Here is a 13,545-nt window from a genome sequence, read left to right on the forward strand (position 1 = left end):
TCCCACATCAGTCTAAACAAAATGCCTTTTCAGCCAGCGAAGGCCTCTCCTGATTATCCCCAGCTAAGGGACTAAACCAGACTTGCTTCTCAAGGACAACTGAACCCAAAACAACAGCTGTGGCCCGGGACAGAAAGGATGGGCGACAAGCCATCCTGTGCCCCTGGTAGTCACCGCCCTAACGTGGGGCTCATGGACGCTCGTTGGCTCTGGACAGTGACACTGACTGGACAGGTGGGTCAGGGGGTATCAAAGGGGCGAGGGCAGCAGGTGGGCCCTTCCCTCCTCCCTGAGGCCCGTTCGGACGCTTTCTGCCTGGGACACCCCCCTGCTGCGGACACTGGTGCTGGGACCCTGCCTGCCTGCCTGCCCCGGGTCCAGCCTGAGCCTCAGCGCCGAGCGTGCCGGGGTCCCGAGCCCTGGGGTCGGGGCCGGAGCCCCCTCCCCGTGTTGCTGCCGCTGGAGGGGAAACCAGCGGCCGCTGCACCCGCTGCCGAGAGGCTGCCCCTCCAACACCACGGACCTGCCGTCCTGCCTGGCCAGAAGGGGCCACCGACCAACCCTGCCGCTGGGAACGGAGCCTGGGGACAGGCTGGGGGTGACACCACCTCACACACACACACACACACACACACACACACACACACACACACACACACAGCACAACCTCTCCAGCAGGACTGACGTCGGGTTTCCTTCCCTCCTCCCTCCTCCCTTTGCTCCTTAACCCTCTCCCTCAAAAGCTCAGGACCTCTTGCATTGCCTCCCTACAGGACACTTTCTCACTACACACATATTGATATCCCTGGTAGCCATTCACATTTGCATTGTCCCTAAACATCATCCCTCGGTGTGTGTTAACCCTTAATAAACCGATCAGTTTGTGGAGCAAACCTTGGCTTCAGAGGCAATTTCTGAGCGTGGTGGGGTGGGGGTGCTTTCTAACTCCCCCCCTGAAATACGGCCCCGCGGTGGCCGTTGCTCCGTGAGAGGCAGCGCCGCGTGTGACCCTCGGGCTCATTCACAAACCCCTCCACATCGGGAGGGGCAGTCGCAAAAGGATCCTGACAGCCGGGAGCCCCCGGTACCGGCTGGCGACAGTGGGGCTCCCTTACATCAGGGAAAGCCGGCAAGTGCTTCCCCTGCCCCCACTTGCACCCTTACTTCAGGATCCAGTTCTCCCAGTTTTGCCTCCACTACTTCCATCAACTTTTTAAAACTCCAGGTTTGTGTATAAACAAGGAACATGAATTTTTATTTGAAAAATCCAGAACTCCCACATTGCGGAAGCAATCTCAGCAGGTAATAACAGACAAATATTGATAGAAATCCCATTACAATATCAAAGACAATATAAAGGACTTATGAAGAATTCTAACGGTCCAGCATAATCAAGCTACTGAGTATCCAAGTCCTGCTTGAGGTTTGCAGCTGTTGACATTTAATCTTCAGAATTTGGTTAGCACGAAATCTTGGCTTCTCTACACCAGAAATAACAGCTTCTAGATACACGTTCTACCCGTGGGGCATGGGAAGGGGCTAAATTTTGATTGACACTTAAGGGACCATTCAGAACATCTTCATGCCCACAAAACCAACCCAACCACCCTGCAATAAGCACTTCAGGAACTGGGAAAGGTCTAGCCACCAAACGCCCTCTCAAAATCCCAGCTGGACTGGCAGCAAAGCAGGGGGGCCATCCCCAGAGCACCCCTGGCTGCTACCAGCAGAAGGGGCAGCTGTGGCTTTTGCTGTCACACGCTGGCAAACGTCTTTTCTTGCACTTGTTCCACACCAGAAAATTACCTTCTTTGGCTTTTTTTCCAAAGAACTTTCTAAAAGGCTGCCCTGCACTTGCTGTTGGATGAATGTCATGGGTTGTTCCCAAACAGGACAAACACCACTTGCCTGGATGTAGGTTGTGTCTTCACGCCACCACAGGGTGGTTCTGCTTTTCCTTTGCTGAGCCCTGGGACAGCAGTCGATGCCTTTAGCGTGTCCTCTGGCAGGGCTGATGTACCTCTGGGAGACGTGCAATCTTGCTGAGGCAAGAGCAGCACTTGGGCAACTCCCACTTGCACTCATGAGGGGCCACTCCATGAGCTTTCCTCTCAAAAGGGAGCATGGAGAGGAGACAGCTGGGTTTGAAGCATTACCCCACCCAAACAGATTTTATACACTCGTAGCATCACGATGCACACCCTACCAGCACCTCCCTCACTCTTCATATACGTCTATTAAAGGAATTTCCTGTCGTGGTACAGCCTGCCAGCTGGAATACAGAATTCAGCTGGAATAAAGGATTTCATCATCTCTTCTCCGTGAAACGTTAAGTACCACTCTTCCAGAGTCTTTTCCCAGAACACAGGCTTCCTTGAGAGGATAGGGAGACATTTTCTTTTTTTTAAAAGCCATTGATGAGACATTGGATTGTAAGCAGCCCCTGCTGAACAGGCTGTCTTTCAGATATATGTGTATTAGTTAAAATAGCGTATTGGAGTTTACTTTAGACATGCCTGGGCCTCCCCCCTTCCCCAGTTCTGTAGCACTGATTTTCAAAATGGGGCTCAGACTGCAGGAACCATCAGTGATCAACTCCTGGTGCAAACATTGTTGGGCTGAACCAAGTTTCAGGCTACGTGAAGTTGTATCACCTCTCTCTACAAGCAGCACCACGGCAGGTCCTCGGCTGAAGCGTTTAAGAATTCCAGTTGTATTTTTATGGGGAGGGGGAAGATGGTTAAGTTTGTAGCTGAGCCTTAACCTCTGCCCAGAGTTAGGGTAAGATCAGGTTCCCAGAGGAGCTCAGTGTCCTCTGCATGTCAGTGTCAGTGTGCGCTGGTGTCTGTGCGGCAGCGTTTGTTCGGTGTGGGACTGTTCCCTCAGAGGCTGGATGTTGGTGTTCAGTTGGGAGGTGAACGTTCTGGATTTTAGGGTGACACTCTCCAAAGGGTTATATATATATAAAAGGGGTTTTTTAATTGCTTGCCCGTAATCTTTATACAATAACTATATCAACTGGTCTTCACTAATTTTGCCTGGATTTAATATGTTTTCTCCTCTTTAACTTTTTTATGCATGTCAGTTGTGCCTGTTTTTTACACCTCCAACCTCTTCACAGTCGTACTGGGTGACCTTAGATGTCTTTGCCAGCCATGATGACTCTGTGATTCACTTCCCTCACTGTCACACTCTCCAACTTCAGCACTTTTACTGTTTTAACCCTTCTCAACATCCTCCAGCTCCCACAAGTCCTCTGCCACCCAGTGAACTCCCAACACCCCATTTGAGCTACAACCTTCCTTCGGTCAGTTTTACGCTTCAACATCACACCCAGTAACAGGTTTGTGCTGCCCGTGGGAGAAACGTTTGTCGCGCCAACGAATAGGCCCAAACGGGTCCTTCAGCCAAGCACAGTTTATTTACGCTCTGGCAAGAAGGGGTGACCTAAACAAGCAGGCGCACCTCATAGTAAGGGAACTGTTTATATTCCCTGTTCCCGACACAAGGTTCCCTCCCCTGTTTCCCCACTGCCTGGGTACTCCAGGGTTTACAATCTATCCGACGCTTCTAATTCCCATATACATTTCCCGCCCCTGTTTACACATTCCATTCTAGGCATTTACTTTTTACCTTTTAAGGTTAAATTCTGACCTTTCTTGCCTCCTTGGCTGTCTTTCCAAGCACCAAAATGATTTATATCATCTGGTGCTATCCTGCCTCGAGGAGTAACATAGAAGTGACCTTGTTCTGTCTTTACCGCGGGCCTTATGTTCTTCTCCATGTTCAGATATCTCAGCTCCCCCAGATGCAGCACAATCAAGTCCCTCAGTTTCTTGGACCATAAACCACCTCAGTGTCCTTGGAATGCCCAGGTATCTCACTTCTCTCTGCAGTCAGCATAAAGTTTCTTTTCACGACGGCAGAAAACAACCTATTATCTTCCTAACACGAGGGTGCGAAAACAACATTTCGCTTCTAACACTAGGACCTGTCAGCATTAGTGCTGTGCAGTTCTTCTCATTCCTACCGGCTCTGATGAGGATGCTGCTCTGTCTCCCCAGCACACGGCTGGAGGGGCTGAGCCCAGCTCCAGCCTCTCCCCTCACCCCCAGCGTGCGGCAGCAGCAGCGGGAGCTGTGCCCAGCCCAGGCACACGCTGAAGGGCTGTAAGGAGCTGCAAGGAGCTAACGAGCAATGCCAGCAAAGCAAAAGCCATCCCAGCTCTGTTGCCACGGAATCTTTTGTGCCACTGTTGGAGCTTTCAGTTCAATGATTTCTGTTGTCACTAACTTCGTAACAAAAGTTTTACAACTTCTTCATTAAATCGTTCTCCTTTGGGTCACTGAATTATTGCTGCAGCAAGCTACTACCAAAAATATTGGTCTGAGTGTTTCCATCTTTTCCCCAGCGTCTCCATCATGTCTTGTTTCCTCCTGGCCTCAACCATGAGCTTGCTGGGCTCTTTTCCACACACATCACCAGCCTCCCCGTTGCCCCCTTTCCCTGGTCACAATGCAGGCGTTTGGAGGTTCCATCACAGCCGCGTCTTCTACCTTTTAGGACAGTCCCTTGTCCCCTGCCCCCTTTGTCCCAACCTGCCATGTCACAAGTCACTTCAGCTCTGGGGGAGACACCTCAAGTGCCACAAGCCACACTGCGAGTCTCTCAACTGTGGCAGTTGCCTTTGGCACTGAAGGGCCTCTCCGGTTACAGCAGCAACAGAAAGATTACCCTGAATTTTCTACTTGAACTGCCCAGGGAAACAAACCACAACAACAAAACCTTCCTGGGTTTCCTTCGGGATAAATACAATCTACGTGTGAGCCAGGAATTCCAGGCTGCCATACTGCAAGTACAACAGCAGTTTTCTTCAACAAAAGTGATGACAGACCTGTCAGGTTAGGGTGACAAGCCCTAAGAAAGGAGATGATCCGCAGGAAGAGAGCTTGGAACCTCTCTTGTGAACAAGCTGCTACTTACACTTGGTGAAACCTGGTCCCAGCTTCCACCAGTCTGTCACCACCCTCCCTGGGGCAGGCATTGCTGGGTGGCTTTTCCATCTCCTGGGGACTCCTGGGTCCTAGCTGAGATGCTCCACAGCAGAGCCAAAAACCCCTTACCAAAAGGAGGGGGAGAAAAAAAAAAAAAAGGATGGAAAAAAGCCTCAGGGGTGGGTCAAGCTGGTGTTCCCAGCTGTGCTCAGTTTTCAAGCCCATTAGGGGAGTCAAAGATAAAATAAGCTCATGGAAAGTGGAAAAAAGCAGAAAAACACCAAGTGTTTCAACTGGCTCCTGCTTTTGCAAAACACGGTTAATTCTGAGTAGGAAAATATCTCTGGCAACACCTGCCAAGGAACTGAAAACAGCCCTTGTCAGCACAGGCAGAACCTGCTAAATAGACGTTTCTGTCCACACACACCCAGCCCCCGTGCATGAAGATAAAATAACCAATCAGCTAGATTGTGGCCGTGGGCGTTACGCCAAGCTGGGACCCTGCTCTTCTGGTGCACCTTTCCCACCACAGCTCCAGCCAAGATGGAACAACTTAGTAACGTGGTACTCGCATCCGCAGGGAAACATGACAACAAGCTGGATGCTCACCAGCACACAGATGTCCTGCTTCTGAAGGCCACACCAAGCTTCTAACCACCATCTCCTACCCAGACCGAGGGGCTTGGTTAGTTGTCAGGACCAACCACTGTGCTTTGCTGTTCAAAGCCGTGGGAAGGAGACCACATGAAGAGCTGCTCTACAGCTTTCCAGGGTGAAAAGCTAAAGCAGGTTCAGCTGTCAGGAGAGTCCCAGGGAAAGCAGGCAGGCATAGTTCATCCCTGGAGGACGGCACGTTGAGAGATGACTGGGAAGGCCGGGCATCCTTGCTCTGGCGTCGCTGTGGATCTCGCCCTGCTGCTGGGATGTCCAGGAGCGTGTGCTGTCGCAGTCCCTTGACGTGGTTTCACTGCCCCAGATGGTCAAGGTCTCTGTGTCACTGAGGTAGCCTGGCGGCCCAGGGTTGTGGGTGGGGTAAACAAGGAGGGGTTCTGCAGAAAAGGCTTTCAAGTCTCTGGACTCAGAGCACTCCAGGTACTTTGCTCTAAACAAGAGAGAAGGATGATCAGTAACCACATGCCCGTTCAGCAGTGCCACTGCTTGCAACTTGAGACACCAGCCAGCACACCCAGCAAACAGGTCCCAGGAGGGGAAGTAGCTGCTGGGGTGGAGTCTGACTCTCTGCAGCCAGAATCACCAGCCTTACAGAATCACAGGATCGTTCTGGTTGGAAAAGCCCTTTAAGACCAACCATAGCCAAACTCTATCAAGCCCAGTGCTTAAACCATGCCGCTCAGTACCACATCTATACAGCTTTTAAACACCTCCAGCAATGGTGACTCAACCACCTCCCTGGGCAGCCTGTTCCAGTGTCTCGTTACCTTTTCAGTTAAGCAGTTTCTTCTCCTAACCAATCTAAACCTCCCCTGGCGCAACTCAAGACCATTACAACCACCCACAACCCGTACAAACAAAGCCTCCATTCACAGAGACATCATAACTAGTGAGGTCATAATGGATGACATCATAATGGGTGATGTCATAATGGGTGACTTCATAATGGGTGACGTCATAATGGATTATGTTATAATGGGTCATAGTTGGTAATGTCATAATGGGTGACGTCATAGTTGGTGATGTCATAATGGATGATGTCATAATGGATGATGTCATAATGGGTGACGTCACAATGGATTATGTCATAATGGGTGACGTCACAATGGATTATGTCATAGTTGCTGACGTCATAATGTGTGAAATCATAATGGGTGATGTAATAATGGATGATGTCATAATGGGTGACATCATAACAGATGATGTCATAATGGGTGACGTCATAATGGGTGATGACATACTTGGTGACATCATAATGGGTGACATCATAATGGGTGACGTCAGAATGGATGATGTCATAATCGGTGATATCATAAAGGCTGATATCATAATTGGTTGTGTCATAATGGATGACGTCATAATGGGTGATTTCATAATTGTGACGTCATAATGGATGACATCATACTCGGTGACATCATAAGGGGTTACGTCATAATGAATGTCGTCATAAGGGATGATGTCATAATGGGTGACATCATAATGGATGACATAATAATGGGTGACATCATAATTGGTGATGTCATCATAATGGGTGATGTCATAATGGATGATGTAATAGTTCGCGGTATCCTAATGAATGTTGTCATAATGGGTGAAGTCATAATGGATGACGTCATAATGGGTGACGTCATAATGGATGATGTCATAATGGGTGACATCATAGTTGGTGACATCATAGTTGGTGACATCATAATGGGTGAGGTCATACTGGATGTTGTCATACTGGATAACGTCATAATGGGTGATGTCATAATGGTTGATGTCCTTATGGGTCATGTCATAGTTGGTGACGTCATACTGGATTATGTCTTAATTGATGACATCATCATGGATGATGTAATAATGGTTGATGTTATATTTGGTGACGTCCTAATGGCTGATGTCATAGTTGGTGATGTCATAATGGATGACGTCATAATGGATGATGTCATAGTGGGTGATGCCATTACGGGTGACATCCCAATGTATGACATCAATAACTTGACATCATAATGGGGGCATCACTGTCACGAGCCGGTACCGGGGGCTCCCGGCTGTCAGGATCCTTTTGCGACTGCCCCTCCCGATGTGGAGGGGTTTGTGAATGAGCCCGAGGGTCACACGCGGCGCTGCCTCTCACGGAGGAATGGCCACCGCGGGGCCGTATTTCAGGGGGGGAGTTAGAAAGCACCCCCACCCCACCACGCTCAGAAATTGCCTCTGAAGCCAAGGTTTGCTCCACAAACTGATCGGTTTATTAAGGGTTAACACAAACTGAGGGAGGGTGTTTAGGGACAATGCAAATGTGAATGGCTACCAGGGATATCAATATGTGTGTGGTGAGAAAGTGTCCTTTAGGGAGGCAATGCAAGAGGTCCTGAGCTTTTGAGGGAGAGGGTTAAGGACCAAAGGAAGGAGGGAAGGAAACCCGACGTCAGTCCTGCTGAAGAGGTTGTGCTGTGTGTGTGTGTGTGTGTGTGTGTGAAGTGGTGTCACCCCCAGCCTGTCCCCAGGCTCCGTTCCCAGCGGCAGGGTTGGTCGGTGGCCCCTTCTGGCGACCCCAGGGCTCGGGACCCCGGCACGCTCGGCGCTGAGGCTCAGGCTGGACCCGGGGCAGGCAGGCAGGGTCCCAGCACCAGTGTCCGCAGCAGGGGGGTGTCCCAGGCAGAAAGCGTCCGAACGGGCCTCAGGGAGGAGGGAAGGGCCCACCTGCTGCCCTCGCCCCTTTGATACCCCCTGACCCACCTGTCCAGTCAGTGTCACTGTCCAGAGCCAACGAGCATCCATCAGCCCCACGTTAGGGCGGTGACTGCCAGGGGCACAGGATGGCTTGTTGTCCATCCTTTCTGTCCCGGGCCACAGCTGTTGTTTTGGGTTCCGTTGTCCTTGAGAAGCAAGTCTGTTTTAGTTTGTTAGCTGGGGATAATCAGGAGAGGCCTTCGCTGGCTGAAAAGGCATTTTGTTTAGACTGATGTGGGGAAGAAAATAACAGTTTCTCACAACCCCTCAACAATCCTGGATAACAGGGGAGGTCCCAGATGACTGGAGACTTGTCAATGTGACCCCATCTACAGGAAAGGCCTGAAGAAGGGTCCTTGTCATCCTGACCTCAGGACCAGGGAAAATCCTGGAGAGGCTCATCCTGAGTGAGCTCAGGTGGCAAGTGCAAGGCAGCCATGGGATCAGGCCCAGCCAGCAGGGGTTCAGGACAGGCAGGTCCTGCTTGACTAACCTGATCTCCTTCTATGCTCAGGTGACCCGCCTGCTGGATGAGGGAAGAGCTGTGGACGTTGTGTCTCTGGACTTTGGAAGGGCCTTTGACACCATCTCCCACAGCCTCTCCTCGAGAAGCTGGTGGCTCAGGGCACAGACAGCTGCACTCTCTGCTGGGTACAAACCTGGCTGGCTGGCCCAGCCAGAGAGTTGTGGTGAATGGGGCTGGATCCAGCTGGCGGCCAGTCCTGTTCAGTGTCTTGATGAATGACCTAGATGAGGGAATGGAGGGCTTCCTAAGGAAGTGTGCAGATGACACAAAGCTGGCAGGAAGGGTTGATTTGCTGGAGGGTAGGAAGGCTCTGCAGAGAGACCTGGACAGACTGGATGGATGGGCTGAGGCCAATGGGATGAGGTTCAACAAGGCCAAGTGCCGGGTCCTGCACTTTGGTCATAACAACCCCATGCAAAGCCACAGGCTTGGGGAAGAGTGGTTGGGAAGCTCCATGGTGGAGAAGGACCTGGGGGTGCTGGCTGACAGCCGACTGAACATGAGCCAGCAGTGTGCCCAGGTGGCCAAGAAGGCCAAGGGCATCCTGGCTTGTATCAGGGATGGTGTGGCCAGCAGGAGCAGAGAGGTGATGGTGCTCCTGAACTCAGCCCTGGTGAGGCCACAGCTTGAGCAACGAGCATCCACCCCTTGCTGCTTCCGTCACCTTTTCCCCAGCGTTGCCCTGTGGAACACAGCCCTGGAGCCGGGCGGCACAGGGACCTTGACCCCGAGGGGCAGCTTCAGCAGCTCCGCGTCCATCAGCCCAGCAGCTCCTTGTCCTGCTGCTGCCTTCTGTGCCCGGCCGAGGAAGAGAGAGACAATCTCTCCACGGCCATTGTCACTCAGCAGCCAGAACAACCACCCTCCCCAGCACTGGCCTCTCACCACAGCTGACAGAGATTGCTTGTCCCTCCCACAGGGACACATTGTCAGCAAGGGCAGGAGTCCCTGTTTGCCCTGTGCAGACAAGACCTGAGCATGAGCATCATGTGCGGGTGCTGAGATGAACCCCAGTGAGCACAACCCCCCAGCTCTTCCTGGGGGGCTGTGAGGGTCTGTAGGACAGACAGTGTCTCCAGGTCACCCCATGTTGACAGCAACGTCCCCTGGAAACCACCTGGATGCAGCTGAGGGATGTGCTTCCTTGAACCAAGGGCCACCAGCCTGTCCCAGCTGCTGGCCACCATCGCTGCCCACAGGGCTGTGAGTCCTATTTTGTCAGCCTGTTGCACCTGGGAGTGTTTCCTGCTGGTGGCCACAGCCTGCCTTCAGGGCTGGGCTTGCTGTCACCTGCCTCTGTCTGCAGGATTCATGGGCTGTGTCACCCTTTGACTCAGTTTGACAACAATGCTCTCGATCCCCTCCCCCTCCCTCCCAGGTAGGGAAGGAGAGAGAGAAAAAAAGAGACTTGGCTAGATTGAAAACTGAACTGTGCAGCTTTATTTAGAATGCTAATATGTGATATGAGAGTATATATATATATATATATATATATATATATATGTGATTATACAAAGGTGTGGTAGAAGCCTCTCGCCTCCCCCCACCCCCAGCAACTCCCACAGCACTTCCCTCAGACGAGACAATTCCGAGGAATCCTGAAGCTGCTCCTGGAGAAAGGCAGAGAGTTACGAGGGTCAGGAGGGCTGGAGGTCGATGGGTGATGATGATGGGCAGATGGTGTTTTCCCAGACGCCGGCCACGAACGGAAGAGAGAGAGAGAGAAGAAGGAAGGCAGACAGAGAGGCGAAGCAGGAATGAAGGAAGTAAGTTTTCTTCTGTCATCTCCGACCTTCCCCTGAGCCTACGTAGATATATGGGATGGAATATCCCTGGCCAGTTTTGCTGTTCGTCTAACCCAGCCTCCCACGGGGGGGCCACAGATCCCCCCGCAGTGTCTGAGCCGGCAGAGCAAAGGCACGACCTTGAGAGCCCAGCAATTACAAAAACATTCCAGTGTCTTATCAACCTAGTAGAACACGCAGTTGCTAGTCGAAGAAAGCTCACTGAAATGAAAAAAGGAATCAGCAAAAGAAAAACTGGCTTCATCCTGGCTCAAACCAGGACACAGAAGAAGGAAAGGGCCTGAGCTTCTGGTTCTCCTGCTTTTGTAGAGTATGGCAGGAACAGGGGGAATATTGACCCATCCTTGTTCCAACCCTCCCGGATCTTTCAGGGAGTTAAGGACCCTCTCTCTAGTTCCTCTTACAGGTGCTCAACACCAGGCCAGAATCACTCAAACCTAAACACCCCTGACCCAGGTGCCATTGCCTGCTCAGGACCGACCTTCCAGCCCATGAATCCTGCAGACAGAGGCAGGTGACAGCAAGCCCAGCCCTGAAGGCAGGCTGTGGCCACCAGCAGGAAACACTCCCAGGTGCAACAGGCTGACAAAGCAGGACTCACAGCCCTGTGGGCAGCGATGGTGGCCAGCAGCTGGGACAGGCTGGTGGCCCTTGGTTCAAGGAAGCACATCCCTCAGCTGCATCCAGGTGGTTTCCAGGGGACGTTGCTGTCAACATGGAGTGACCTGGAGACACTGTCTGTCCTACAGACCCTCACAGCTCCCCCAGGAAGAGCTGGGGGGTTGTGCTCACCGGGGTGCATCTCACCGGGAAGGCTGGAGAGGGACTTTATTTCAGGGCCATGCAGTGACAGAATGAGAACGGAAGAGTTTGAATGGAAAAAAAAGGTTTTTTTTATAGATTTCACTAAGAAATTCTTTCCTGTGAGGGTGGTGAGACACTGGTGCAGGTTTCCCAGAGAAGCTGTTGCTGCCCCAACCCTGGAAGTGTTCCAGGGCAAGTGGGATGGATCTTGGAGAAACCTGATCTAGTGGGAGGTGTTGCTGTCCATGCAGGACAATAGAACTAGATGACCTTCAAGGTCCCTTCCACCCCAGCCCACTCTATGACTCTGTGCAATGCAGGTCAGTGGCAGTGTCTCTCTGGCTGGCATGCTCAGGAGATCCTGGTGCCAGGCAGCCTGCAACCCTGGGAAAGTGGGAAGGGAACAGCTTGGATATGCCCAAGTGCTGGTGCTCCCTGGCAGTGCTGTTGTGCAGCCCTTACCCTGCCCCTCTGCACAGAGGCTCTGAGAAGGTCTCCAAGGAAGGATCTCTGAGTGGCTGGAAGGTCTGGATTCTGTTTAAACACACAGAGAGCACGGCTCCTAATTTACACAGTCTCTGGGTCAGACATAAGCTGGACAGACAGAGAATTAGAAAGGGCACAAGTACTGACATTCCTTTATTGACAACATTAGAAAATGACCAACAGAGCAAAAAAACTCTGTGAAGTTGATAATCAAACCCCAGAAAAATGAGCAAAGATGGGCAGGACATAAAAAGACAACAATCAGCAGTGATTTGCACAAGAAGACAAACGACTGAGCACTTCTGAGAATCCTCCAGTCACCACTTTCTGCACAGCATCCTGGAGCTCCTGGTTCCTCATGCTGTAGATGAGGGGGTTCAGTGCTGGAGGCACCACTGAGTACAGAACTGCCACCACCAGGTCCAGGGATGGGGAGGAGATGGAGGGGGGCTTCATGTAGGCAAAGATGGCAGTGCTGATAAACAGGGAGACCACAGCCAGGTGAGGGAGGCAGGTGGAAAAGGCTTTGTGCCTTCCCTGCTGAGAGGGGATCCTCAGCACAGCCCTGAAGATCTGCACATAGGACACCACCATGAAGACAAAACAGCCAAATGCTAAACAGGCACTAACCACAAGAAGCCCAAGTTCCCTGAGGTAGGAGTGTGAGCAGGAGAGCTTGAGGATCTGGGGGATTTCACAGAAGAACTGTCCCAGGGCATTGCCCTGGCAGAGGGGCAGTGAAAATGTACTGGCTGTGTGCAGCAGAGCATTGAGAAACCCAGAGGCCCAGGCAGCTGCTGCCATGTGGACACAAGCTCTGCTGCCCAGGAGGGTCCCGTAGTGCAGGGGTCTGCAGATGGCCACGTAGCGGTCATAGCACATGATGGTGAGAAGATACCACTCTGCTGAGATGAAGAAGACAAAGAACAAGAGCTGTGCAGCACATGCTGAGTAGGAGATGGCCCTGGTGTCCCAGAGGGAATTGGCCATGGCTTTGGGGAGGGTGGTGGAGATGCAGCCCAGGTCGAGGAGGGAGAGGTTGAGCAGGAAGAAGTACATGGGGGTGTGGAGGTGGTGGTCCCAGGCGATGGTGGTGATGATGAGGCCGTTGCCCAGGAGGGCAGCCAGGTAGATGCCCAGGAAGAGCCAGAAGTGCAGGAGCTGCAGCTCCCGCCTGTCTGCGAATGCCAGGAGGAGGAACTGGCTGATGGAGCTGCTGTTGGACATCCCAGCCCTTTCCTCAGGAGCTGCTGCCAGAGGAGGAAAGCACACTCACAAGTCAGGACAGCCCTGAGCAAATCTCTCCCCATTCCCTCCCTTCACACCCCAGCCCCTGAAAACAGAAATTGTCTCCTTTTTTACAGAACCTTCTTGGATCTCCCTGGCTGGAGCTCTGGTCATGTGGGTCAAGTGTGCTGTGAGGAGCTGAGCTCCCAAGGAGCTCTCCCTGCTCCACAGCAGGGGGGAGCTGGGAAAAGTATGTCAGCTTCAAAATTACCCTCTTTTCCTCATCTGTGATCCACTTGTGCATATTCCTGTA

General features: G+C 52.0%; 1 protein-coding gene across 1 annotated transcript; it reads right to left on the minus strand.

The window, feature by feature from the left end:
* Positions 1 to 12,266: 12,266 nt before the first annotated feature.
* On the minus strand, positions 12,267 to 13,232 carry LOC127396349 (olfactory receptor 14J1-like). The gene has a single exon (XM_051643968.1). The coding sequence runs from the start codon at positions 13,230 to 13,232 to the stop codon at positions 12,267 to 12,269; it is 966 nt and encodes a 321-aa protein (XP_051499928.1).
* Positions 13,233 to 13,545: the final 313 nt, after the last annotated feature.

The sequence above is a fragment of the Apus apus genome, unplaced genomic scaffold (assembly GCF_020740795.1).
Source record: "Apus apus isolate bApuApu2 unplaced genomic scaffold, bApuApu2.pri.cur manual_scaffold_82_ctg1, whole genome shotgun sequence".
Lineage (NCBI taxonomy): Eukaryota > Metazoa > Chordata > Aves > Apodiformes > Apodidae > Apus > Apus apus.

Coding starts and splice junctions, on each gene's coding strand:
- LOC127396349 (XM_051643968.1), bottom strand. CDS start 13,232: ATGTCCAACAGCAGCTCCATCAGCCAGTTCCTCCTCCTGGCATTCGCA.